The sequence below is a fragment of the Drosophila mauritiana genome, chromosome X, assembly GCF_004382145.1.
Source record: "Drosophila mauritiana strain mau12 chromosome X, ASM438214v1, whole genome shotgun sequence".
Lineage (NCBI taxonomy): Eukaryota > Metazoa > Arthropoda > Insecta > Diptera > Drosophilidae > Drosophila > Drosophila mauritiana.
The window spans coordinates 13,848,545-13,876,378 of NC_046672.1; the positions used below are offsets into that span (position 1 = coordinate 13,848,545).

The following is a 27,834-nucleotide window of genomic DNA, read 5'->3' on the forward strand; positions in this document are numbered from 1 at the left end:
GTTGTATATCTGGCTTTTGAGCCCCATTTTTCTGCAGTGTAACGTATTTTTTTGGCAGAGCGTCTTGCCAACTTTGGTGATTTCTGCCGATAGTTGTTGGCGGGCCTTTGGTTGCTGTTGTTGTCGCTTTTTAGTGTTATTGCCGTTGCCTTGCATCGCTTTGCATCGCATCGCATCGCGTTGCATTGCGTCTTTTGCCACGTCGACAGGCGCTGATATTGTTGGCCATAATGAATGCTGCGCTTTGGGCCCAACTTGCCGCCCACTTCAGCAATTTTTACCTCTTTTTGGCTGCTTTTTTTCGCCACAGATAGCAGACGGCGTAAGTGGAAGCGAGATGGCCATAGAGTAGGAGACAACGTAAACACTTTTGACATTTTAGTTTTCACGCCAGTTTGTGTGTCCTTAAGACCTGTGAGTGTGTTGGAATGTGTGTGTGTGTGTGTGCTTGTGTGCATGTCCTTTGTTGCCACTTTAGTTGCGCTTTTTCTGCTTTTTCCACGTACATAACTATGTGTGTGTTTGTAAATGTGTGTGTGTGTGTGATGTCACCCCAACGGCCTGCTTTCATTATTGACACGAAGTTTTTCCTGCTGCATTTTTCCGGGCGATGTGCGACCCTGTGCAAGTGATTAGCTTGGAAAATGTTACAGGGAAAATTTCCATATACAAGCTGCTAAATGTTATTGGGTATATAGTATGTGAGCAGCTCAAAATCAAGTGCCAAGAAACTTAAGGGGAGATTTTAAGTATTATTTATTATATTAATTTGAAAAATTTAAAAGATAAAGTCACAATATATGTTATAGGGAAATTAACAAATAAACTTTAAAAATGTATGCTTAAAATTAAAATATATATATTCCGTAATCCATTGCGGATGTACAATATTTTTAGAATTTTCCCAACAGCATGGAGCTGACAAGAATATGTAAGGACGACAATTCACTAAGCCCTCTTTGTTTTTTAGCCCATTCGCACTATGACAAGTGCGTTTTCTTGCAATGCATTTTCTTCATTTCCACATTTCCACTCCCTGCACTGCCGCCCACAAAGGAAAGCTTTTTCCCCCAAAGTTTGTGCGACTTTCAAATGACTTTTTGGTGCGTCGGTTTAGTTGGCTGCCTTTTGTCTACACACACACACACCCGCAAAGAGTTGTGTGTATACATATATATATATGTATTTCTCTATATATATCTGCGATTTGTTATGATAGCATATCTCCATCTCCCAGTTTGGCTTTTTTCGTAGTTAAAGCGAAATAAAACTGCAGACTTGCACAAAACCAAGATATGAAATTCGATTTACATGGGTATACTTTTGAAGACTTTTATCAAATTTGAGCAAGTTTAAGCGCCGTAGTTTCCAGACAGGGAAAAATATTGCCCTCAGGCAGCTAATTTTATATATGATGCTACTTAATTAGTAGAAGAAGTAGGTTATGCAGTCTTACGACTGGGTTGTTATATCCTAGTGGAGTGCGCTAAATAACTTTGAGATACATGCAATTAAAAGTGGGAACAAGTTGGAAAATTTTTGCTGCACCAGATTCAATTTGCCATTGAACACTGACCATATTTACATGGATTTTTTTTCGCTGAACTTCGTTTGGTTTTGCATTCATTAAGGGACCAACTCATGTGTAAACGTTTCTAATTAAAAATTGCAAAAATATTCTGCAAAAAATCAGGATGGTTGGTAAAATCTATGGAGAAATGGCTCCTACATCTTCCTTGGCCCAACTCCTTTGCTTTCTCCACTATCTTTTTGACTGTGTGTGAGTAAATAAGCGAAACAAAATGTTGAGTGCTTGTAGAGGACGAAGTATAAAAAATGAAGCAATCAGTGCAGAAGCATATGAGGAAAAATTGTGGGGGGGGGGTGGGGTTTAGGTTGGTTTTCCTGGGGGGTGGGGCTTATAGTTTCTGCAAAGGCAATCATAGGGATACACATCAATAAATGAAGGAGCCAAGTTCCGAACTCTCTACAGTTTTAGTTTCCATTTTTTTCGGAGCTTGGCTGCCTCTTCCAGCAATTTCTAATTTGTTTTTCTCTCTTTCTTTGGAATCGTCGCTTCTCTTTCTCTATGCAACATGCCATCCATCTCACTCCTTCTTTTTTGGATAGTTTCTGCTGCTGGTGGTGCTATTCCTTTTTTACCAAGTTTTTTTTATCCCTTTTTTTTCAATAATTTTTACGATTTGTTGGCGCTTCAAATTTTTTGCCCCAGCCCCCCACTTTGCATATGTGTGTGTGTGTGTGCAGGCCAATCCCCTGCGATACAACACCCCCCTTGGATGCGATGTATGTGTCTATTGAAGCGTAGCCATTGATTGGCAGGACATCTGCACACGGCATTCATTTTGAAGAGTCAGACGACTCCGCCGGCACCACTTAGCCACCCAACCACCCACCCGACTAACCCACCCAAAATCCAGCCAAACCATGCGCTTTTCCCATCATTGATTGCTGGCTCTGACTTTTACCAGTGTTGCGTGCTTGTGTGCAAACAAGAGAAATTTATTTGTTTGCTTGCCAAATGATTTCCATTTGTTTAAAGTAATTAATAGTTTTCAGCGGCGCTAGTTTTTGCGAATATCCTAGGAAACAGGCACATGGTAAAAGTAACTGAGCTGGACTTTACAGCAATTTATACCTTTTCTTTGCAATAGGAGCTCTAAACAATAATACAAAAAGTTTAAAAAATCACTTTATTTTTAACAATCACAATAGCAATGGCACACTTGTGCACTTCCATATTTCCCACATTTCCTCTGCAAGTTGCTCTTCCTTATCAGAATCACACACAGAGAACATTCTATTCATGAGGATATCCTTTTGAATCCCTGATTTTCTTGTGCTTAAAACTTGGCGAAACTGCAATTGCACCTTTGTGTGGCATTTTCTTAGCCATTTTTCGCAAGCTCCTTTGTCGATTTGACCTTGAGCTGGTCGTGTTTAATTCATTTTATGCCCTTTTCGCATAAAGCGATTCATGTGCTCACCTCAATGATCTGTCCCATAATCAGGATGAGCGGTTAAGAGCCATCCGCCCTCGCCCATCTTAACCCGTCGACGGCACCCCGATCCATTTCGACCTCTTCGCCTTGGGGTTATATTTTTTTTTTGTTTTTTTTTTTATTTTTTGCGTGGTGCAGGAAAATAAAGACGAAACGAGGGCATTATGGTATTATTTATGGCGAAAATTGCGCCACAGTCCGGATGCGGCATTCGCCCACTTGCCGCCCGCTTTTACCTCCCATTTCTTGGTTGTTTTTTCTTTCTTTTTTCTTTCAAGACTTTCAACGTCTTGGGGTGCGTGCAGCTTTTGGGGAAAAAGTAAAAGGAAATGCCAGTAAAATGTAATGTATTAAATTGTTTTGGCTGAAACCAAAGCATAAATATGAGATGGGCGAGAGGGCCAGAGACACGCACACACGGGTGGAAATAAGGGATGAACTACCCTTAGCCAGGCCAAAATGCGTTGCGGTAGGTCAGGGCAACTCGGGAAAATGCGGTGGCTCCTTCGCCGTTATTTCTCATTTTCGTGCTCTTACTCTACCTTATTTCCCATTTTCTTTTCGCCACGATTTTTATATACGTTTCAGTGTTTTCTTGTCTTCTTTTTTTTGGAGTAGGTCGCGTGGCGGGGTGGCCATCGCTTTTAGCCCTTCGCCTTTTACCGTTCGCCTAATGGCAACGCAATTTCCGCCCGAAACTGTTTAAAAACTCTTCTACGCCTACGAACACGTAGCGCTGGGCACTGAGAAAAACTCGAGATGTTTTTAAGAGTCGCGTTGGTAAGATTATACAGGCCTGGTTCCAGATACAATATAATATCTTGGCCTTGTCCAAAAATCCAAAAATCGTAATATGCATTGAAATTAAATGATTTACGTGCTTGTTCAGGAACATAAAAGGTATAAGGGTTCCTTGAAAAGTGTAGCTCTTAAAAACTAGCATAACTACTCCTAAATGTATGCTATTAAATATTTTTAGTCCTTTGTGCTGATTGTAGAAAATCGATGTTCTGCAAATTCTCCACACTTTCTTTTTGGGTTTATAATATTTCATTCATTTCATTCAAATTGGCATATTCATAATCAGATCAGAAAACTACACATATTTTTTTAGTTCAGTGCAGTCGGCGCCATTTTGCTTCTGGCACTGCAGCCCCGACAAGTTGCAAGATGCACGGCGCACAAAAACGCCCTGCGACCCGCAAAGGCCCACCGAAGAGCACCACCCAACCACCCCCAATGTATGTGCACACCACCAACCCTCGCTCCCCTGGCCGTTGTCGGGGTACAAATGACATGCATGCAATGCTCATTCCCATTCCCATTCGCATTCTCATAGCCCCGCGCCCAAAATGGTCGCCTCGCAAATGGAAGTTGCATTCCGAATCAACGTAGAAACAGAGCCGCCCCACCAACCACCCAGCCACCCATCGACCCATCGACCCATCGGCCCACCACCCACTGGAAGCACCACCCACCTCCCACAGTCGCACCACGTGCTTCTAACGGCGCCGGCAGTCGACGCCTACATGTCGGAAATGTTGGCATGTCGTTGTTGTATTTCTGCTCTAATATCCTTTATAGCAAAAGTGCTTGACGTAAATTGACTTGTTTTTACTTTTGACTTTTAAGGCCCCCCTCCCCACACACCCCATTCCATGCAGCACCCCCTTTCCCTTAAGACCCCTTCCCCGTTATTCGAGGTCCTTGTTTGTTTGTTTGTTTGTTGTTGTTGTGGTTGCAATTTGGGTACACAGGATGTGCAGGATATACGGGGATATGTATGTGCGAATATCCATACACATACATACGAACATACTCGGCGAATTGAACAAAACGAGAACGAGGTGCACAGGAAGGCCGTTTAATATTTATTTTATCCATGTTGTCCCGATGAAGGACTGGCATTTCCCCCCCTAAAAGTGGGTGGAGTGGTGGGCGGAGGGGCTTTTGAGGTGGCTTTTCGCCTATTGCAGGTGCGAAAATATGCTGCAAATGGTGGCAAGCAGATGTGGATGAATACACGAGATGTGAGTGCTTTCATGGTTGGGTAATAAAAAATAACGTACTTCAGGTACATCTTTCGAAAATATATAAATTATATTAAAATGAGTAACTTACATTACGAGCTAGCTGAGGAAATCAACTAAATGGGAAATTGATTTCGAAAGGCAGATTCCATTGTTCCATGGTTTCTATACTTTTAAACATTAACTGTTTTAAGAGTTATTTGTATATTCTAAAAACTTTAAAAGCCTTTTTTAAATGAGCTAACTTAGCTATAAGAAAAAGTTAATTACCTTCAATTAGCTGCAAATTCGCAGATGATCTTAATTGAAGGCGCGCGTTGAACTCGACGGGAAAATGCAGTGCGAAACTTTCGGCACTTTAATATGCCTTAATTTCTGATTGGAAAATTATATATTATATATGAATCATTTAAGGCAACACAACAATAATGTAGCTATAATATTCGCATAGTTATAAAGAAATTATATTCTTTGGAAAGTGTTTGTGGCGGTTTTAAGTATCATAAAATGAGTCTACATCTACAAATTTTGGAATTTAGTGTTAATGCTAGGTCTTGTTAGTGTCTAGTAACTAAAATAAAATATTAAACAAATATTTCTTCAAGTGTACTGCTGCTGCAGTTGTTGCTGCTGCTTGCAGCTTACACGTTTTAAGTTAACAACTACAGCAGCTGCCTATCGGCCGGCACCATCAATTGACCTTTCGCATTGCCCAGTCGTGCCCCTGCCACTCCCCCTGCCGCTCACCAGCCCCCTTTCAACGCGGAGGCCAAGTGCTCCAAATAAAATGCGATGCCCAAAGGCACCAGTCCCAAGTTGCAAGTTGCCGGCCTCGAGTTGCAAGTCTCCATCCGAATCGCAGTACCAAGTCCAGGAGGCTTATCTTTTTAGACGGCTGCCGACGTGCCGGCGAAATCTTTGGGGCTGGGAAAATGCACTGCCAGTTTTCCCCCAGGCTGTCCCTTAGGTCCGGTCAGGTTTTGCTTCGATTTTCCGTTTTGAAGCAACGTTCTTCCAAAAAGGCAATAAAGTGCGCATAAATTTACGCGCGAAATCAATCTGGTAGGTTGGAAATTAACCAAAAACATCGTGGGAAAAAAATAATATCAAAGTTGCCAGTATTGAATACTCTACAAAATGAATTACATAAAAATGATTGAATCAAAATTATAATTTTATTAAAAATTGAAAGTAATATTTTAACCTTCTACTCGTATAATACAGTTTTGTATATTTGTATATTTAAAGAATACTGTTAAATTTGGAATTAAATTATCATTACATATTTAATGTAAAGTCAGGAAAACTCTTTTGGAAAGAGGCCTTTATCCTTTTTTTTAACATAAATTGGCTATTCCCAAAGAGCTATAATATAATAATAAGTTTTTGCATATGCATAATAAGGTAAAAATATATCATTTTTCCCTTTTGGCCACAGTTCAATTGGGAATTTAATTACGAGCTTAACGAGGTACGGCATTCCATCATTGGATGTTAATTTCAAACGTTCTGGTCAAAACACTAATTATTTTTTTCAATTCAATTTTAACTATTGGTTTTTTCTGAATAACTTAGCTAAAAACGGTCAGGCAGTTGAAAAAAAGTCGGTTTTTACTTCTAATAATATATTTTACGTTTTAACGAACTAAGGTGATATAATTTGTTTTTCTAATTTTCTGAATTGGCAAAAAATGGCGAAAAACCGAACAGTTTGAACCATGTATTAAGGGCAGAGGTGTATAAGGTGTACGAGTGTATGAGGTGTATTAAGTGTATGAGATGTAAGAGGTGTATAGGTCTATGAGGTGTATAAGGTGTATGAGGTGTATGAAGTGTATGGGGGGTATAAGTAGGTGGTAGCTGGCCATATCAACGCACTGGGGAATGTGTTTAATTGCAACAACAAGATATCGTGTGGAGTTAAACATCCTGGTCAATTCGGGAAGGAGGAGGGGGACGAGGATTTGAAACTCTTCGGCGAGGACTCGCGCGAGGAATCGCGCGGATCGAGCGGCATAAAGGCCGACTCGTGCAACTGGAATCCATGGAGACTGCAAGTGCAAGCGCTTTGTGTAGAAAATAACTATACTATACTCGGAGAATTACTTACCGGGGGACGTACTTCTCCACGGGCGGCTCGGGTCTCAACATCGGCAGCTCCATGAAGAACAGGTGCGGGAAGCTGGTCCCGAACATGGCTCCGTCCAGCTTTGGACGGTATCGCGGCCGGAAGACGTCTCTACAGCTTGGGCAGTAGATCTTAACTGTGGAATGGCCCCACTCGTCGCTGAGGCCCACTGGCAGGGCTTTCTGCCCCTTACAGTAGAACTTCGGACACAATCCGAAGTCCCCCATCTCATACTTCAGGCGCATATCTTCCACGCCACGCGCCGTCATAATGTACCTGGCGTGGATCATGCCGTACAGCTTCTCCTCGTGGCCGGAGACCCAGGCCACGGACCTGTCGAAATACGGTTCTATGATCACGTTCACTGTGTCTTCCGAGTACTCCAGCCCCGTCAGGTTGAACTTGTCGTCTATGAAGTCGATGGGCACGCGGCAGACGAACTCGTTGCCAATCATCCCAACGAACCAACCAATCCAGCTGGCATCTACTTTATGCTCGTTGCTCTGGCTACAAGATTTTACTGTGATTTGCTATCATTTCTATAAGAAAAAACTAGTTACTTACGGGCTCGACATGTTCACTCGTTAAAATTGTAATACAAACTGCAGTGCGAAATGACAAGGGCTACTATGCCATAATGACATCTATGTGTCAGTTGGGCCAAAAACAAATCAAATGTCAGAGTTTCGACAGGGTAGCAACCCTTAATCGGACGAGGACTGAATGCCCTTTACAGGAATTTTTTAGCATTAAATTCTTTAACAAACTTACCATTGAGTTATATTTTTATAATTACTCGTAGGCTATACTAGATTCGTTGAAAAGTATATAACAGGCTCCGACGTTTCCGACCATATAAAGTATATATATTCTTGATCAGGACCAATAGCCGAATCGAGCTGGCCATGTCCGTCTGTCCCTATGAACGTCGAGATCTCAGGTAAAAGCTAAAAGGTTGAGATTCAGCATACAGATTCTAGAGACAAAGACGCTGCGCAAGTTTGTTGACCCATGTTGCCACGCCCACACTAACGTCTTCCCTAACGCCCACAAGCCGCACAAAATTGTCACGCCCCCATTTTTGAAAAATGTCTTGATCTTTTTTACATTTTTATTGGTCTTGTAAATTTTTATCGAGTTGCTAAAAAAAAATGTTTTGTCACACTTTTGAAAAATGTAAAAATGTTTCTTCGTTTTATTGTTTGTCTTGCCAATTTTTATCTGATTACCAAGAACACAGTGGCCACGCCCATCCACCAACAAGACGCCCGAAACGGTCGCGTCCACACTTTTAAACAATTTTAAAAATTGTTCTCATTTTATTCCCCAATATCTATCGATATCTCAGAAAAATGATGATATCGATATCGCATCACACTAGTTGTGCAACGGGTACTAACTGTAAATATTACTTTTTTACGGACTCTTAGACAAATTTTTCTTAAGAACTAGATTTTTAGTACCTTCACATTTTCATATTGCTGGTTGGTTTTCTATGGTACAAAAATATAAAATGAAGCCTAGCCAAATACTAATTAAACTGTATATATATATTTAACTGGCCAAGAACCTCTAGTAATCTGTACAACCCTTTGGCAGAGTACAAATGGCTGAAAGCCGAAGTGGCTACAAATCGCATTTTAATAGCTGGAATGGTCAGCGTTTCTGTTCCTTTTCGCCGTACCCTATGGCTCCTTAAGTGTGAAATTTAACCAGCTACTTGGAACCAAGAGGCAGAGGACTCAAGGCAAGCCAAACCTGAAAGCGATCAGGAAAAATGTGGCTGTCAGTAAGTGCAGTGGCTCATAATGACTCGATGCGGCCAAGCTGAAACTGATTTAGCTATGGGATAGGAAATGCTATTTGGGCATGGCTGTCGATATCATTAGACGCGGATATCACGTAATGCCCAGAATGTTTATACAGTGTAGAATAGAATATGCCATAACTTTATTACGAAACAAAATTATGGATTTAAGTAACTTAAAAGAAACCCTAAAAAATTTGTACTCTGCATAAATGCTAAACCAATGGTAAACAGATCATAATTTTAAAATGAAAATAATTTAGCACAAGGAATTCTTAAATGCATGTATAGATAATAACAAATATTTATGTTTCTCCAATTCTATTATTTACATGATTCCTTGAAGGCTCTGGAACCATTTTACTTTCCTGCACTTCCCTAACCACCATTAATAACAATTAATTTGTATTTACGGCTGGGCATCCGTGGCGCACAGGGTGCCCACCGCGAAAATGCAATTGCACAAGTAAATCCTTGTAATCCCCACATTAGTCTCCCCGCTCCCCGCTTTCCCCCCTTTTCGCCACCCTTTTCACCATTCTCTCCACCAGCATCTTATGCTCTCTTCGCGGTTTCCTCTTTCTATTTTGGCTGGCGGTATTTTTTGGTTTTCTTTCCTTTTTGGTCTTAGCAAATTACCTTCACGAGCCAAGCGAGGGGGTGGAAAAGTGGGTGGCAGGGGGTGGCAGGGGGTGACAAACCACATGCGATTACCCTGACAAGGTGGGCAGTGGGTGGGTGGTGTAGTCCAGGGGGTGGGCTAACAAATCGCTGAAAATATGCGATGCGTGTGTCGTTGGTTGTGGAAAATGGAGCTCGAAACTGCAACAAGCACCAAGGTAATGCATACCCAAAAACGGAACAGTAGACACTACGGTTTTAAAATAAAAATCAAAATGAACAACAACCTTAAACGTATTAAGTAAATTGCTTAAATTTACAAAACATTTTTTGAGATTAGGCTGCGATAAAAATTTGCCCATATTCGCTTATAATTGCTTAAAATTGTATTGCAAATATATTATAATATATATTCACTGTAGATATGTACCCCATCTATACGTTTAATATCCCTTCTGACGGCGGGCAAACAAGTAAAAATCGCATGCAATTTGAAGAAAAATATGCGAGAAGTAAACTTTTGAAACGTCGCATTTTTCCAGCTTTTCCGACGCCCGTGATCCTACCCCCTCCCCTTCGCCGCTTTTCCCTGCCGCGTTTTGTGAGGGGTTGATGCTCATCATAGCCATGAAATGTGCAAGTGCGTTAGCCCCAAAACCAATTTTCAGTAATGACTGCATTTTGCCGTCGTCTCAGCTTTTCCACAGCCACCCCCCCACAAACACACACACACGACCATCCCCTGGAAAGCCCCCACCCGAGAACGATGTTGTCGGTTTAAATGCACAAAAGCGCGCCAAAGGACATGCCAAGGACAAACGTTAGTTGAACCGGATGGAAAAGCGGAGGGGGAGATGGGTAGTGCGGGCCGGTGGGGAGGCGCCTTGCGTAATTTGCTGCGGCAATGGCGGCAAAACACATCGCAAAATGGCGACAGATCCAAAAGGGAGTCTACAGTGCGCCCCCCTAGCACTGCCATGCCTCCTTTGGGATCCCTTTTCGCCTTTGCGGGTTTTACAATTTTAAGATTTATTTACGTGCTTCGGGGAGTGTTCCAGCCCCCCGCGCCCCGCATTCCTTGGAGTGGTGTAGGGGGGGGGGGGGGGGGGGGGCGCCGGATAAATGCATGCGTTTGTTGGCCGAGACGCGCCAAAAAGTTTTCCCTCCGCTTTTCCCGAACGCCAGCTGCATACGAAATGGTGGAAGATGGCAACCCTGCCGCCTTGCATTTCGACAGCCAGGGCTGGCATGTGCGTGTGTGCAAAAGTCAGCCTGTGACCTGTTTGTCCTCTAAAGTGAAATATTTTGCAGCAGGCGAAATGCAATTTTCTATGTGTTGTGCGGGCAGAACTTGGACAAAAAAAAACACCCCCCCACCCCCTGCCCAAAAGGCGGGAAAAGCGGAAAATTCGAGAACTGCAGGCGTGACACGCAATTTTCGATAGGTATCGAAACATAATGTTATATCTATTTCAGAGAATACAACCTAATTACACAATTTTGCCAATTTTCGTTATATCTGTAGTTTAATTTAATACAGCAATCTAGAAAAGTAGTAAGAAATACAGATAAACGAATATTATATTAAAACAAGTATAATATGATATAATTATAATTATAATATCGAATGATAATGATGTCACCCCTATCGGCATTATCCTGCTCAACTATCGGTTATTCGTCCATTGCGTAAGATGTCGCTGGAGCATCATTTAATGCGCCGCCAGTTGTCTTAGCAGCCGGCTTTAGTGGGTTAAGATGGGGGTCCTTTCGGCCAGGGGCTGCGGACTGATAGCAAGGGGAGCCGGAGACGTCACTGGCATATTTCATTTTCCAGCTACTTTTTTGCCGCTTCATTTGACAGGGTAACTCAGGGGGGAATTGCGGGGGGGTGGGGGATGGGGGATGGGGGAAGACGGAAAAAGGGAGTGCAATGGGATCTACATCAAAATCTAGCCCCGCTGCCACGCCCCTGGCCACTGCTCTAAAAACGCAGAATGTATTTGAAATGTTTCAGCATTGATAAATAGTTTTGCGCTGTCCTGCGGGGATGCAGTCAGCATCACAGCTTTTCCGTTTTGCTCCTCTGCCTTCCGAATTTTCCAGGCCCCTCTATGTGTGGGTTGGCTTTTCGAAATTAGGAAAATTAATGTGGGAAAATGCTGTGCCCCAAAGTGAGGCGAGCGAGGCAACAAACGCATTTCATATATCATGCAGTGAAAAACGGATAGCGGCTGTGGGGAATTTATTTCTCGCATTGATTTTCCAGTGAGCTATTTCTTTTATTGAAATTTGCCGAAAGGAAGCCAAATAAAATCATAAATTCTGCCCCGTTCTTTTTTGTGTGCGTGTTTTTTTTTCTTTTTGTTTTTTTTTTCATCTGGGCTCATATTTATGGCTGAGTTATTTTCATATTCGCAGCGTGAAGGCGGAAGTGGTAACAAGAAATAACAGGAAATATATTTTCCAATCGAAATTCCTGTTTTTTTCCTCTGCTGGGAATAACGGCTGACCAGCAGTTTCTTGTTTAAATGTTATATTCAGCAAAAACTAACAATGAAAGTGTTTATTTAGATTTAATTTCTTCGCAAATTAAGATATAAATAAGATATATAATATATTTTATCCCTTTTAGATAGAATTAAAGTAAGTTGCAACATATTTTGCTGTAATATCTAATGAATATATCAACTTCATCTACGCTTATTAACTTATCATTAAATTTGAATACATGTGTATTTGCATATGTTTTTCTTAACTCCTGACTTAACACTGCACTTTTTGGCATTAAAATTTGCTCCATAATTTCCCCCTTTTGGGTCGTTTTATACCCTCTTTAGCCCTTTTTATCAAACCGCATTGCAGCTCATTATCATTTGACAGCCTACCTTCGCCTTTTAATGACCGCTTGTCACATCGAATAATAGCTCGCACCTCAACACCGATGGCAATAAAACAGTTAAAACCGGAAAAGGAGTTACAACAAATGTGTGACGAGTTACTTGGTGGCTGTAAAAGAAATTGTAAGCAATTTGCACGCGAGGCGATAAAAATCATCTTAAACGCGCGATTAATGTCAATTTTATCAATAAAATTATAAATAAAGACATGAAAACGAGCCGAGTGCGAGATAAGCGCGAATGAAATGCGAACTCGAGTCACAACAACCAGACACTAAGACACCACCACCGACAACAACAACAACAACAACAACAACACTTGGTGCCACACCAACTGCAACAACAAATGCGGTAACAACAACAAACACCAAACAGCAGGCAAATTATGGAGTGTGTGGCGCAGGCTCACGTTCCATGGGGCAACATCTGAATGGCAAGGGAATCACACTGTGGAATACCCTACATGCTGTGTGTTGTAGTTATTAGTAGTATTAGAAATAATTATATAGAACTATGATAAGGAAATATAGTTCAAAGTATAATTTATAGCGAACAAAATACTTTAGTTTAGGAGATTTCTTGAAAATATAGTACGCACTTCAAGAAATATAAATGCTAATATGATATTTAAGTGTGAATCTTAATTTTAAATATAGCATTTAATTGGTTTTAACCAATTGGTGTTACTATCAATTCTTTATAAAACTGAAGAAAAAACTATATACAGAATCAGGGTTGTAGGCTCAAACCAATGTGATTTCGAGGTACCCTTTGGCAGGGTATGCTCGAATATACAAAAATAAAACGCAGCTGGGCTGGCTGCTGGCCTTAATCCTGGGGGAGATTAGCCCAGTGGGATATGGAAGGGGGGTGGGGACCAGTTGCTGACCAAAAAGGGGAGCAGGGCAGTTGATGCAAATGCGCAGCTGCCACATGCTCAAACTCAACTTGGGTTGGCTCTTTCGGTCCAGAAGCAGAATGCCAGTTGCATTGCGGGTGTTTAACAGTCGGGAAAAATGAAGGGAAGGGGTTCCAAAAGTGGTCGAGGAGAGAGCCCAAAGCGGCAATTCGGCTAAAATTTATTTCATTTCATTCAACATGCTTAGCACATTGAGAACAGTGGGTCGAAAGTGCTACTTTATCAAGAAACTAGAGGTATTTATCCAAACAGCTTAATATACGTGTTTGAGGTGTGTAAATCAGATGATTAACATACAAGTATTTTTATTTAGTTTTAATAGTCATATTTTTCAACATTTATTTAGCTTTTGTAGCTGTAGTTGTCTGTCTTAATTATAATTATTTATATTAAGAATACTACTGTTTTTATAACTTTTGCAAGCCTTTATTTGAATGTCACATTTTTTATACACGCTTTTGCCAACTTTGACCACTGTGCCCCGTTCGAGGCGTTCGCATTTCCCACGCCAACTGCCAAATGGGCGAGTTCAAAGCGTTTTGTGCACTGCCAAGATTCCGCTTCCAATTACACAAAAGATTGCTGAGAACTCACAAAAGCCGAACAGAATCCGAGTCGAGAAGAGCTGCAGTCGAAGACCAATTTTCCAGCGAAATGTGCAACGTGTCAGCTGAGTGGGAAAAACGAAACAAGAAGTGGCAAAACAAAAATTGGCGAAAATTGAAAACTGCTGCTCCAATTGCAGACCGATGACGTCATGGTCGGGTCTCAAAAAAATAAAAAAAAACATTATATATATAAAAAAAGAAGCCAGCCACTTGTTGCCAATTGAAAATTACACTCGCATGCCAAAATGCCTTTTTCCGATTCGTAATTTTCGCGATTTGCATAAACTGTGCGATTTTGGACTCAAATTATGCCTACCCCTTCTGTATTTTTTTTGTAGTTTTTCTTATTTTTTCCTTTGTCGGCATGGCGTTTGTCGTCGTTGAAGCGCGCAAAATTTTCTTAATGAGCTACAAACAATGCTCGTAAAAAACGTCGAGCTCAAAAGCCGGTGTATATGGCCAAATTAATCGCCGAGGAGCATGCGATGCTAATTTGTTATTGTTAGTGTTATTGGTGTAACTAGTTTGTCGGAGTCAAAGGTAAGGTCTTTGGTATTCCAAATGCAACTCCATGGATTTTTACGAGATATACAGAGTTCTTCGGCTGCAAAAAATTCCGCAGACTGCATTGTGAGGTGTGAAAAGGGATATGAAATACGATTTAGGAACTATATATAGTATTTGTAGGAGATTTAGACTAGTAGCAAAATTATAATGCCAATAAATATGTTTATTGCTTTTAGCATCTATATATATATAGTGTAAATAATACATGCAATATTTAAGCCACCTGAATAACTGTAGGCAAAGTCCAATAAAAGTTGAATAGAGCAATTAATCAAAAGTCCGTGGAACACAGACCCAGGCAACTAAAATGTAAATGCAGTTCTGGGCGGAGGAACCCTTTCGAGGCTGCCAAGTGGCCGCTCCACCCATCGAAATGGGGTTTCCTGCGCCGTGGCAGCTCAACTGTAATTACACTTTACTAAATCAAAGTGATCCCCCCTCCGATCGGGTTGACAATCGAAAATAACTAAAAATAAAACGGCAGAAGCCAAAGATCAATGGACCAAATGCCGCCGTTCGGAGTACACCGTGGTACACTGTGTTCCAAGGTGCGATACCCCAAACTAGTGGGCACGTCAACTGCCACAAGGAAATTGCAACTGGCAACTGGCGACTTGCAACTTGCAACTTGCATCTCGCAATGTACGGCAGCAAATTAAAAGCGATGCGCTGGGCGATGGGTTGGCATATTGAAATAAGATCAATATCGCGGTGAGCAGCGCGTAGTTGCGTTTAAAAATATAACTACGATTGTTCCTGCCAGCAACAGCAACTCGCAGCAGCAGCAGCAGCAGCAACTTGCAACAGCAACACCAGCGGCAGCAGCAGCAACAACTGTCAAACAAGCAACAAGACATATTACGGGCGCGGGCAGAGAACTTGGCCCAGACATCGACCCTCGAGACTCATTTACAACTGACCGAATGAAGGCGCTCAAGTATCTCAGTATCCCAGCATCAGAGTATCTAAGTATCTATTCCCCGCCGGTGTGTCTGTGTCTGTGTGCGTGTATCTGTGTGTGTCCAACACTTTGCGCCAAATCGATTGTCCTGCCGGGAACAGATGTTGAGCATGGGATCTGCCCGAGGTGTTCCTTCCGCCCATTTTCCAGCAATGTTGCGGTCTTTAAATGTGGCTAAATTAGGGCGAAAAGTATCTTTACTGAAATTCTACTGTAAGTTATTTATTTCTATAGAAATTACCGAAATAACATATGACCCCAAACAACTGATATAGAATTGGAACATTCAGTATTAAACATCGACTTCATTAGATATAAAAATATATGTATTGAAAATCAACTAAATAGATTGCCTGAAATGAAACTTCTAAGTTGTATAAATTTGTTAATTATGTGTTGATTTATTATTAATTTTTAATATCGTACATTTAAATTTAGAAGAAGGCTTTCTTAAAGCGGCACTTACTCTTCATATTTAAATGATATATTCAACACAGCATTTGGCTTGAAAGCCCCCAAAAGATCGGTACTTTCTTGAGATGTAAACTCAGTGGCTTGGGATCGTTGTTTTTTTGTTTATATATATTTTTTTTTTGGTTTGCTGGCTGTGTTTGCTGCCGCTTCAGAGGAAACCGCCGCCAACGCTGCTACCATAAAAACAATTGCTGTTGTTGTTGCTGTTGGTGGTGGTGGTGCTGCTGCTGCTGCTGTTTTTGTTGGTACGCAATTTAAATGGAATTTCTGCTACTGGGCCCACGAACGCTGATCGCCATAAATAATCGCGCTGTGGCCGCAGCTTCAGTTCCTGCCTCAACTTTGGACTTCAGCCGGGCCAGGCAACATCAATGGTGGCGGTGTCGCCGCAACAACTGCAACAACAGCAGCGGCAGCAGCAACATTGGTGCAACAACAGCAGCAGCAGCAGCAACAACAACATGTACAACGAGCAACTGCAACGGCGACCGCATCTCAGATCGCGCGATAAGGTAATTGGACTATTATGTCAAAAAGTATTTGGCGTTTAAGAAATATGGCCTGGCATTTGACATTTCGGCAGCCAGTAGTCGGTCGCATCGTTCGGATCGTTCGGATCGGTTTTAGTATAGTATAGCATAGTGTAGTGTAGTATAGTATCGTATGTTGCCCCGTTTGCGACGCCGCCCCTTTCGGCAATTCGAGCTGCAATTGCCACAGAACAAAAGGTGCACATTAAAAACTGTTTCGATATCGAGATTGCATTGATCATGGCCCACAAGGGCCAAGCGGCGGGGGCAGTTGGGGTACGGCGAACGCATTGTCACCAGCAAAGTCGGTGGTTTTAAAGTGTTAAGGGGCATGCCCCCTCTCCGCCAGCCCAAGCTCTCCTCCAGCAATGATCAAAGCCAATGTGCGTGGTCATGTAATTGATTACGCTGCGATCTTGAATGGGTATCGCAATTGGGATCGGCATTGGCAGCGAAATGGAGGAGATGGAAATCGCAGAGTGCGGGGTGGAGTATTGAAGGAGGCTTCCCATCGGGATTAATCATTAACTCTAGAGAATGGTGCGATGATCAATGGAGTCCGATTGTTTAGGACTCTAATCGGTTTGCGCTGTGTATAGGTATGTAGATGGTTTACTTATGGATTAAGGACCTTAAGTTTCGCAAATTGAATTGGACAAAGATATATAACGCGTGAGTTTAGTCCAATTCTTATTTGGCCTATTAACCAGGTTATATGTATTTCGTCTTAAGTATTTTTATTTAGTTATCAGTTCCGAAATTCCAATTTATATTATCAGCTTGGGTTTTGCACAAGATATGGATATGCATTTTTTTGATTTTGCTTTGTAAATGTATACAATAGTATTAACCTAAAGTTTATTGACTATTTATGAGCCCATATCGAGGCAGTCGTGGCCGAGTGGTTAAGGCGTCTGACTAGAAATCAGATTCCCTCTGGGAGCGTAGGTTCGAATCCTACCGGCTGCGTTTGTAAGCATATTTTTTATTTTGCAAAAAAATTATTATTATAATAATAGTAGCCTCACCTCGGAAATGGTATATTTAAGTGCATTCCAGTGTTGTTTACCGCACGAAAATAAATAAAACAATTAAATACCATCTACCGCTGAGCTATTTTAATCTAGACATCCAAATGTTGCTGTAAAATCCTTTCTTATAATAAGCATAACATTTACCAAAGTGATGTTCATTATTTGTACCCTTTTGCGTATAATTGTGGGGAATATCAGAGGCATTAAAATGCCTCGCCCGGCTATTTAATTAACCAGAGGCAAGCTGAATGAGCCAAATTGAACATCCCCAAATGGGCAGGGGTAGGGTTAAGGGAAATATGGTATATGGTATATGGGATATGGGATATGGGATATGGCTATGAGAACAAGATGAATTACCTTTTGCCACTGCACGTGAAACTGACACGCCAATGAGTGTGAGTGTGTGTGTGTGTGTTGTGGTGCTAAGGGGGTTGAGGGGGCTCCTCTTCTTTCCGTGCCACACATGGCTTTCAACACGTTTTTGGCCATTTCTGCTGCCGCTGCCGCTGCCGCTTCTGCTTCTGCTGTTGTTGCAACTTCTGCGTGACGACTGAAAACGACGACCGAATGATGGCTTAATTCATTTGCTCGCCCGGATCGCCCAAAATGTATTTTTAATTTAATTTCACGAGGGAAAGGAAATTAAATTGAATTATTTACTCTGGCCCGCAAAAAAAAAAAAAAATAAAAAATAAAACAACAAAAAACGAGAACATCGCGGCAACGAATCCATTAAAATTAGTTTCAATATGGCCGTATGGAACGCTTTCGATTTGGATTAAGTGCAAGTGGATGGGTCGTCGGTTCTGTGGATATGCAGCCCCTTTGGAAGTTGAGGTAACCCCTACCATTTTAATTGCCACCAGCTCAATTATGATAAATAGAAGTTGCTCTTGGCGAAGCCCAAGTTTTGCATAATATTTTCTTTTTCGCCGCCGCCGCGGATTATACGCAAGTCGTCATTGTTGGCCCGGCTAATTTTCATATTTTGCCCCTTTTGGTTTTTGCTCGTTTTCATGCATTTAATTGGATTTGGAGTTGGAGAGCCGGAGTCTTTTAACTGACTGCGATTACATTCTAATTATGAAAAATTCTTAATAACCGAATGATACAAGGCGGAATGAACAAGAGGCACTTTGACGGACAGGTGGAAAAAAGTCTTGGGATTGCGAATCGAAACTAGTTTGCCTGGAATCATTTTTGGAATTCAACAAAATGTGTATTTTACAAGACAAAAATTTAGTTACTACATTTGGCCATAAAATTTCACTAGCTCTTTAATATTTTTACTTTAATGGTAAAATATATAATCTATAATGATTCTGAGATTGAAATATTAATCTTACACGTTATTTAAGCAAAGTTTTAGAATTGTGTTAGGAAGGAATATCTCAATGACCATGATTCAACTAATATTAAATGTTTTTAACTTAAGTGCCATATTATTATGTTTTAATAGAATAAATTGATATATATATATGTATATATATATTATATGATTAATTGAAGGCCTATAATAATTTAATATCTCATTCAGTTAATTACGTAATTTGCAATATTATTTTTTTTTAGATGAATTTCCACTTTGAGAGTTGTCAAAGTCGCGGCTAGTTTGCATATGCCGTAAAATTGCTGTGTCCATTTATGAACTCGACGTTTTCCTTTGAACCTGCGGTGGAAAACCACAACTGGCCGTTAGGAAAAGCCGTGTGTGCGCTTTATGCATTTGGTCAGCCTGACGTGTTGTTGCCCAAATGCGCATATCAAACATCAAACATCAAAATGTGCAACATTTCAACGTCTTTAGCCGCAACTTCAACTTCAACGGCGACTTCCACTCTGACGGCAAAGTTGTGTCAAAGATTTGAATATCGCAACATTTTTTGTCACAGCCAATGAAAAGATTTGTTTTCTTATTTGGGCCATAATATTTTGGCTTTTCACTTTTCGGGCGACCGCCAAAATGTTGCCGCAACATGTTGCCGGCGATCGCTTGCCCAAAGCTCTGACAAAGTTGACAAATAAAAAACTAATAGTAAAAAGAAAGAGATTGTTTGATTCTTTGACGAAGAATATATTAAAAAAAGGTTTGAAAAATTAAAAAAATATATATATATATATAAAAAATAAATATAAGTGTTCTTTAAAAATTCTAGAATGTATCACCCATTAAGATGTTACTTTATATTGGGTAAAATAATATAATTTCTTGGTATCAATAATTGATTGCCCAATAAATCTGCGATTAATTGCTTAATGATTCCCATTGGCGTTTTATTACGCTTAGTGTATGCACTCAACGATTTCCAATTGCGCCACTTGACAGGCAGATAAAAATGTTGAGAATTCGAACAATGGAGACGATGACAACGCAGCAGCATCAGCAACATCAACTGCTGCAACTGCAATTGCAATGCGGACATCGATGTGCGTGCTTGACCGAAAAGCAAAAATAAATACAAAAAATAAGCAACACAAAAAAATGCCCACTCTGCTCAATTCCGCAGCTCGCTTTAATTGAAAGATGTCAATTTGCAAACGCACAAAGTGCGTTGCGCAACAGCAACAGCGGTCAGAATCCGCTACAACAACTGCAGCAACCGAGACAACAAAAACAGCTAAAACAACTGCGCATAACAACTGCAGTGGGACACAAACAACGAGCTGGGAAAACAACAAACGAGGCGATCTGCGGGCTCAAAATAAATTTCAGCCAAATTGCCAACGTCAGCGACGCTATCAGCGGCATTTATCAGTTGGCTTTAAACTCTCAAGTACACAGATGAGCTTAAATGCACTGAGAGAAACGCAGAGCATGCGCTAAATTCTAAAGAAAGTCTATTCGACACACATGTTAAGAGATAAAATACAAGTTTGTTCTTTAAATCTTCTTTTTGTGATAATGTATTAAGTCTTTAAATACATTTGCTAGCTCCTAAAATTGTTTGCAGTGCACTGCTGTGTGCGTGTGTTTTTCGTATAGGCTGCATGCTTTATCTCAATATTTAATTGGCAAAATATGCGTCTAAACGCACATAAATTGCATTGCTAACGCGTTTGTTGCGTCTCCCCTCTCGCTCACCCATCTGTCGCCCTCTCGCTTCCTCTTGCACACGACATCAACTGTTGGAGCGTCTTCCTACACTCTTCTTTTGCTTCTTCTTCTTCTTTGGGCACCGCACACCAATTACCTGCAACAACAACAGCCATATAAACAACAACAATTTCCACACGCAATGTCAAGGCATTTCACTCAACTGTTGCTGCTGTTGTAATTACAGTGAGCTCTCGATAAAAGAAATATCTACAGGAAAGGTATATATTTATTTGCCTCTTTAATTTTGGTGATAATTATGCGAAGTTGTACGAGGTAATGAAATGTGATCTATATTTTCATTCTATAATACTTTCAAATGATGAGCATAAAGCGTTCTCTATCGAGTGATCACTGTACTTCTTGTCCTGGTTATTTCGCAGGTTTCCAGACCGTTTCTTTCACTGCTGCTGCTTTGACTACTGCTGCTCCTTCAGCAATTTTATCTGCTGCAGTTGCTGCTGATGTTGCTGCTGCTGCTGCTGTTGCGTTGCTTATGCTGTTGCTGCAGCGGCAATTGCTGTGCGGTTTTCCACTCCTCAGATGGAGGTGACGGCGTTTCAAGAATTGCAGAACTGCTGAGCCGCACTAACCTGCCGCAAAATGTCACAATTCTGCAGGCCCAGGCAATAAGCCTCGTTTGAACCTGAAGAAATATAAGATTACGAATGAATAATAAACGTAAAATATATAATTTAGGAATTTAAAGAAAGAAAAATATAAATAAATATCAATAAAATTGTTAAAAAATATATAAAAATAGGAAGCATGAGCCTAGAGTCACTTCGTTTGTTGCACTTATATTGTTGCAGTGCACTCTTGCATTGCCACACTGACCACTTAGGAGTCGAGGCCTTTGCGGCTTTGGGAGTCTTGTTAAATTGTCGCAAAGTTATGAGTCGGGCAGGAAACTCAACTGCGGTCATATCGATGCTTTATTTCTGGTTTATCGCACTCCTCAGTTCGATTGACAAGTAGGAAGTGCTGTCAGTGCGCTTTAAGCAACCTTGAACGTGCCGCAAGATGTTTATATAAACTTTACATACATACATATATACGAATATAGATCCCGCTGGCTGAACTTGCCCCGAAAACTTTTAACCAGCACAACGACCTTCGGTTAAAGTTGCGGAAAATCCACAATACCCCTTTCATCTTTCATCCAGCCCGTTGTCTGTGTGGGTGGGAAAACTTTGTCTTAAAGTTCAAACTGGAGCAAAAACTATTTGCCCCAAATGCGGCGGCCACAATGCATTCCTCCTTCTCAGAACTCAATGGCAAAGCACATAGATACCTATGTGCATTTGCAGGGGGTACATAGTATAAAGCATGCACTCGGTCTGGAGTCTGAGTGTGTATATAACTCTTTTTTATTTGAATGCCAGCGCACTGCCAGGCATCGCACAGTGGTTCACTGTTCGGTGATAAGGGCTTCAAATTACCTAATATTTTCAACTAAATTATGCTACAACAATATGTTAACTGGATTTGTACAATATGCATACAGAACGAATGTACAAAATCTAGATTGTAAAACCCATGTTTTGTTGTTTTTAAAGGCTAAAAAAAGTTTACTGCATATGGTAATTATTGTAAATTTCGTTTTGTTCTGGAGTCTACTGTATTTGTCATCCAGTTTTTAATCATATTTTTAAGCCTTTTTAGCCAATGATCCGCAGCGACGTCGCAGCTGTTTTCGCGAGCAACTTGAGCAACGTCCTTGGCCATTCTCCTGCTTGCACTTAAGCCTTTCTCTTGTCGCCCCACAAATCCCCGCCACGCCCACCTCTCCCACCACCCACTTCCGCCACCCAACTTTTCTTCTTCTTTTTCCTGCTGCTGCAGCCGCTGTTGCTGTTGTTATTGTTGTTGGCTTGTCTGGCGTTGTCTGAAAAGTTTTCCATATTTTTAGTGCCAGCGAGCGGGAGTGTGAGCGAGAGGGCAGATGGGGGGGAGTGAGCGAGAGCGAGACAGACAGATAGAGTTTCCCAGTTTCCCACTTTGCAATAAGTTTCAAACTTAAATAAGGATAATAAAATGCTGTCGACTGCAGCAGCTTCCTGTGACTCTCTCTCTCTATGTGTGTGTGTGTGTGTGTGTGGATGTCTCATTTGTTCGCTTAGGTACCCGCCGCCCACCACCCACTTTCGACATCCCACCCCCTAAGCCAACGTCCTTGGGTTTGTCTGCTCGCTGTCTGCTATTCCTGCGAGGCAACAACAACAAGAACCAGTGCCGGAGAATGAAGAACAAGGACTTTTGCCAGCAACCTTGCCATTGCCACTCCCACCAACCACCGCCTCCCGCCGCCGCCCACCATCGCCCGTCGGTGGCACGCCCCCCTTTTCGCCGCATGATTCACTCTTGAACAACTTTTTAACATAATGAAATCAAATAAAATGTAGGTAGAAAGCTGATGCAGCCAAAGACACCGCACATAAACGTATATACGTACATGTACGTACATATGTTTAAATATATGTATATATTTATGTATGTATGTACATATATTCCATATAAATATGGGTAACTTGTGCGAGTCGGGGGAAATAACAAAATATATATTGCAGTTGTCTGCGGTTTTAGCTGCTTACTCTGTGGAACACTTTCGCTTTTCGCCGGAGCAGCGGAAAATAATGCAGTCACAGCGACGGATACGGATACGGATACAGATAACGATAAAGATGCAGATACGTTTATTCCGGTGTCGCCAACTCAAATCGATTTAATGGCGGACATGTTCTTGTGTATTCATTACCTTTGCCAGAATGTTTATTTAATTTCTCGGGCTTTAGCAAATATCTATCTGGAGGAAAGGATTCATAAAGAAAATGTAGAAGAGTTATGGAAACAATTCTCTGTTAAATAGAATACCTTTTCGTCTTATTTTTTAAGGATTTATTTTCGCAAAAGTCTCGAATTCATTCGACCCCTACCCAAAAAAAAATCTTACGAATTTCGAAGGGGGAATCTTTGTTTTGCGACCACAAGGGAAGTTGGCCCTCCGGTCGTATACTTATTTTCGTACATGTGAACGCCATTTCGCCGTCGCTTGTCCTGCGGAATGACTTCAATTGAGCCCAAATACAAAAGATACCCATTTCAGTTCATTTCGAATCGGCTCTGTGCAATTTAATCTTGTCCCTCAGTTCCTCGCAATTTAAATATATTCTAACCATTTGCCCAACCCGATTGCGAAATGAAAATTAGTAGTACAAAAAGAGTGGAATAAAAGAAGGAGTGATGTGGAATGTGGAATCCTGCTGCTCATTTTGGCAAACAGCCGCTGGCAGCTGCCTCAGTTTTTCATTGCTTTTCCCGCCCTCCCCCGCTGCCATCCCCTTCGTATCTTGCCATCATTTTGGATGCGGCACAATGACAATTGCAGTGCAACTGCTACGGTTGCCCCACCTTCGGATCCCATTTTCATTTCAACCATACCGCCTGCGTCATTTGTGTATGATTTTCTGCTTCAAGTGAACTCGTCTTTGGCATTTATCGGCCGATTTTCTGTGAACGAAAACTTTTGATTTTGTGTGATTTGTGCAAGGTATAAACATGTATTCAATGAAATGTGCAATTTAAAATCGAACTAGACCTTAAAATTACTTTACTTTAATTTGAATTCAATTCTATAATTTAATATATTGTAAATGTTATATTTCTTAAATAACTATCATTTTGAATTCTCGTATTTTAAGCAGATGGAATTACGTCCTTGTTTTAAAACTCCTCACTTTTTAACATCCAGTTGCGTGCGTCTCGTTTTAAGCTGGTCTTGGCCATCTCCCAGTGACCCCTGCCACGCCCCTCCAGCGACCCCGCCCACGACCTGCTGCACCGCCCACCGCCCACTCATCGTGCGCTTCATTTCGTGCGCTGTCGTCCATCAGTGAAATAAAAATGTCACTCCCATTGCAATCCATCACGTGACAAATGTCCCTCCACCGAGCTCTCTCTCTCTCTCTCTCTCTGTCTCTTTCCCTCTCTGCTTCTTCCTTCCTCTTCCTCTTCGGGCGTAATAGTGCCGAAAAAAGGAGCAGTGCCAGGATCGTTGTGTACACGCGGAAAAATTAAGTATCCAAAACAATGGGATCCAGCATTTAAAAGAGTTTAAATGCTATGAAATCTGGCTGGAATAGTGACGCTATCGTTTTTTATGATAAATATGTAAGCAAGTAGCTTAAGTTATCCTAAAACTTTTGGAATAAAAATAGAAAATAGATGTTGGCATTTTGCTCAGTGCATTGGGCGGTGTGGGAGTGGCAGGCGGCCAAAAGCCAAAGCCAAGCCCAGCAAATGACGTGACATGGCGAAAAACTTTTAGTTCGCCGGCAACACGCAGTGGGCGTGCGGATGGGGGCGTGGCACACATACACACACACACACTGCATTGGTTTTTTATATTTTTTATTTTACCCATTTACTCGCAATTTTTTTCCTGTGTTCTTCACTCTTTTCTGGTCTGTTATTTTTATGCGCCTTAGTCTGAGTTTGTCTTTCGCCTTTTATTCTTTTTTTTTTGTAGATTGCATCCAAAATTTATGTTGTGTGTGTGTGTGTGTGCGGAGTGGTGGGTGTGTGTGTGGCACTTTGGGTGGCTGGGTGGTGCAGGTCTTGGCCAAAATGGCCGCTCCAAGTCGATTATTTATAAGCACTGACAGCGTCGCGTCAACTTGATGATAAACTATGTTTGCCGCGGCGTCCTAATTGAAAATAATGTTAGTCTGCCCACCGCCCAACGGCCCACCCATCGGCCGCTCCCCATTTCCCCCCACGCCCATCCGAAAATGCACTTAAAATATTTTTACAGATTTCCATCACAAGGCATTTGTATGTTATGCTGCAATAAGGTTGGATGCATAAATGAAAAGTTGTGCCTAAGTATTAACAAAAAAAGGAAATTAAAGTTTTTATTTGCTTATAAATATTTATGGAAATTAGGCCATTAGGTTATATAAATCGAAATATTCTAAACAATTTATAGAATATTAACTGTTACGCAAGCATATTGTATGCATTTTTGCCGTGTGATTGCGAGAACTTTTGGACGAGCAGGAGCCGAAAGAGGCTGTAGGCGCACTGGACGTATACGCAATGTCACGTAGGCGGTGGGCGGGCCAGAAGAAGAGACAGCCATCGAGGGGGTGGCGTCGGTTGGGGGAGGGCAGAACGTGGTGGTAAATACAAAAAAAAAAATATAGTAAAATGGCGCAGCCCCCGAAAAATTGCAATCAACTGCAAAATTGCCGACGTAAACGATGGCCAAAAAAGGAAAAGTACAACAAAAAAATTTTATATCGCCGAGGGAGAGGGTGAGCGCCGGGTCGAGAGGAGGTGGGTGGAAAAATCGAAACTGGCAAGGACCAAGAAAAGTCGAAAGGCGGGAGGTGAAAAGCGAAGGAAAACTGCAGCCAGCAGCTGCCAGGACACGTACATCCAACAAGCGTTTGGAGAAGCCTGACGCTGATGGAGTCAGGAGCCAAAAACGATGTTTGTCCCACCCCCTTGTCGCCCCTATTTGGCCGCCCCTTCCCCCGCCCCCATGTCCCATTTCCCCGCGCACCCCCTGACTGCGTTCCTACTTCCCTTGGAATTTTTTTTTGTGTGTGTTGTTTTTTGCGCCAAGCCCGTCGTAAAAACAAACTGAACTGAAAAGCAGCCCAAGGAAGCAGCCAAAAGGAAAGCAGGCCCCTCCCCCACTCCGCCGCCCTGCAGTTGCATCTCCTGGGAAATTCCGAGGGAGGGGGAAAGCGGAAGGGGTCGGGCCAGGGGCAGGGGCAGGGGCAGGCAGGCTGAGGCCCAAGGAGCTCCTCCAGCGAAAGGCCAAGGAAGCAACGGAATTAAGTGTTTCACAGCGAGACTTTCCCATGCCCTCGCTTTTCATTGCGTTCGATTTTCTTTCGGGGTTAGAAAACGGACAAATATCCGATGAAAAGTTGATAGATTCAACAAAAATATATAACGTATAGCCATCGAAATGTAGATAATTTATGCACAATTTTTTAAAACCAGCATATATGGATATGGTTTCGATATAATTTAATTATTTATATTTAAAAGCAGCTAGGTATTTACAGAAGTGAATATTATACACTTTAAACAAATAACGCACATTTACATGGAGCCAAAAATATGTATATTTGTCATCTTAAAGATTTATTCCACTTTCGAGACCCAGTTTATTTATTAGCCGCATTAACCCTTTATGGCCTGCGTGACTTTCAGGGTAGCGTACACACACAGAAAAACAGGCAGAAATTCCATTAATTTTTGTCCTTCTTATCGCTCGGTGGCTCACGGGATCGCCGATGAAGTGGGCGGAGGAGATGAGAAGGCCGTCTGCCCACCACCACCGATTTTTCCGCTTTTCCCCCCACTTTCCGTCCACTGCAATCATTCGTTTTCAGGGTTCCCTGCGTGCCGCTGTGCTGCAGCTTTGGCTTAGCAGCGTCACGTGCTGCAGCGCAAACTTAACGCATTTCCGTGCCCAAGGAGCCGCACCACCCACTAAGGCACCCAGCCACCCCCATCATGCCACCCAAAACCACTCAGCCACCCAGCAGAAAAGAGGCGGCAGCGTCGGCGGGAAGGGGCGTGCTCAAGGGCCTTATTGATGGCAGCAGCGACATGGCTGCGAAAATTTATTGAAGCGTTAAGTTGCTGCCTTCGGAGACTCAGTTTAGTTTTCCCCCAAAATCACTCCGATTTTCCATTGCTACCAATCGGCCCCCTGCGCGCTCCCTCTCATCACCACTTGGCAGGTATGAAATGCTCTTTTGCATGACCCCTGACCACCGCCAGTGCATCCCCACCGAGTGGTTTTCACTGTACACTTGTCCAGCTGTTGGTCAATACACGAAAACTGCATTACGACTGTGTAATTCCATTTAATTAGTTGCCCGAACAATGCCAGCAGAGATAGGAAAATAAAAAAGCTGGACAACGTACGGAACGGAGGAATTGAAAGGAGCCTTTGAGAACTGAAGAATACGGATACAAAGATACAATAATACGCGAACTATAAATACCTAGCATAAAAGTGAATAATAATTAAAGCCAAGTTAGAACTACAGATTCAGGTAATATAAAGTATATTGTTTTGATTATTTTTGAAAAAAGAAATTACTTCATT

General features: G+C 41.7%; 1 protein-coding gene and 1 non-coding gene across 2 annotated transcripts; one reads left to right on the top strand and one right to left on the bottom strand.

Moving 5' to 3' along the window:
• Nucleotides 1-6,707: 6,707 nt before the first annotated feature.
• LOC117147551 (suppressor-of-stellate-like protein) lies at nt 6,708-7,772 on the bottom strand. The gene is made up of 3 exons (XM_033314492.1): nt 7,746-7,772; nt 7,164-7,688; nt 6,708-7,104 (listed from the first exon to the last, which is right to left on the bottom strand). Exons 1-3 carry the CDS (start codon nt 7,754-7,756, stop codon nt 6,987-6,989), a joined length of 654 nt encoding a protein of 217 aa, XP_033170383.1. The 5' UTR covers nt 7,757-7,772; the 3' UTR covers nt 6,708-6,986.
• A 9,683-nt stretch (nt 7,773-17,455) lies between these two features.
• Trnas-aga lies at nt 17,456-17,537 on the top strand. Its single transcript has one exon. It is a non-coding gene; the product is annotated as a tRNA-Ser (tRNA).
• The last annotated feature ends 10,297 nt before the right edge of the window (nt 17,538-27,834 follow it).

Bases quoted from the DNA above. Each gene is read 5' to 3' on its own strand.
- LOC117147551 (XM_033314492.1), bottom strand. The intron at 7,105-7,163 runs GTAAGTAATTCT...TTGCACTTGCAG, and splicing joins GTGGAGAAGTACGTCCCCCG to TCTCCATGGATTCCAGTTGC.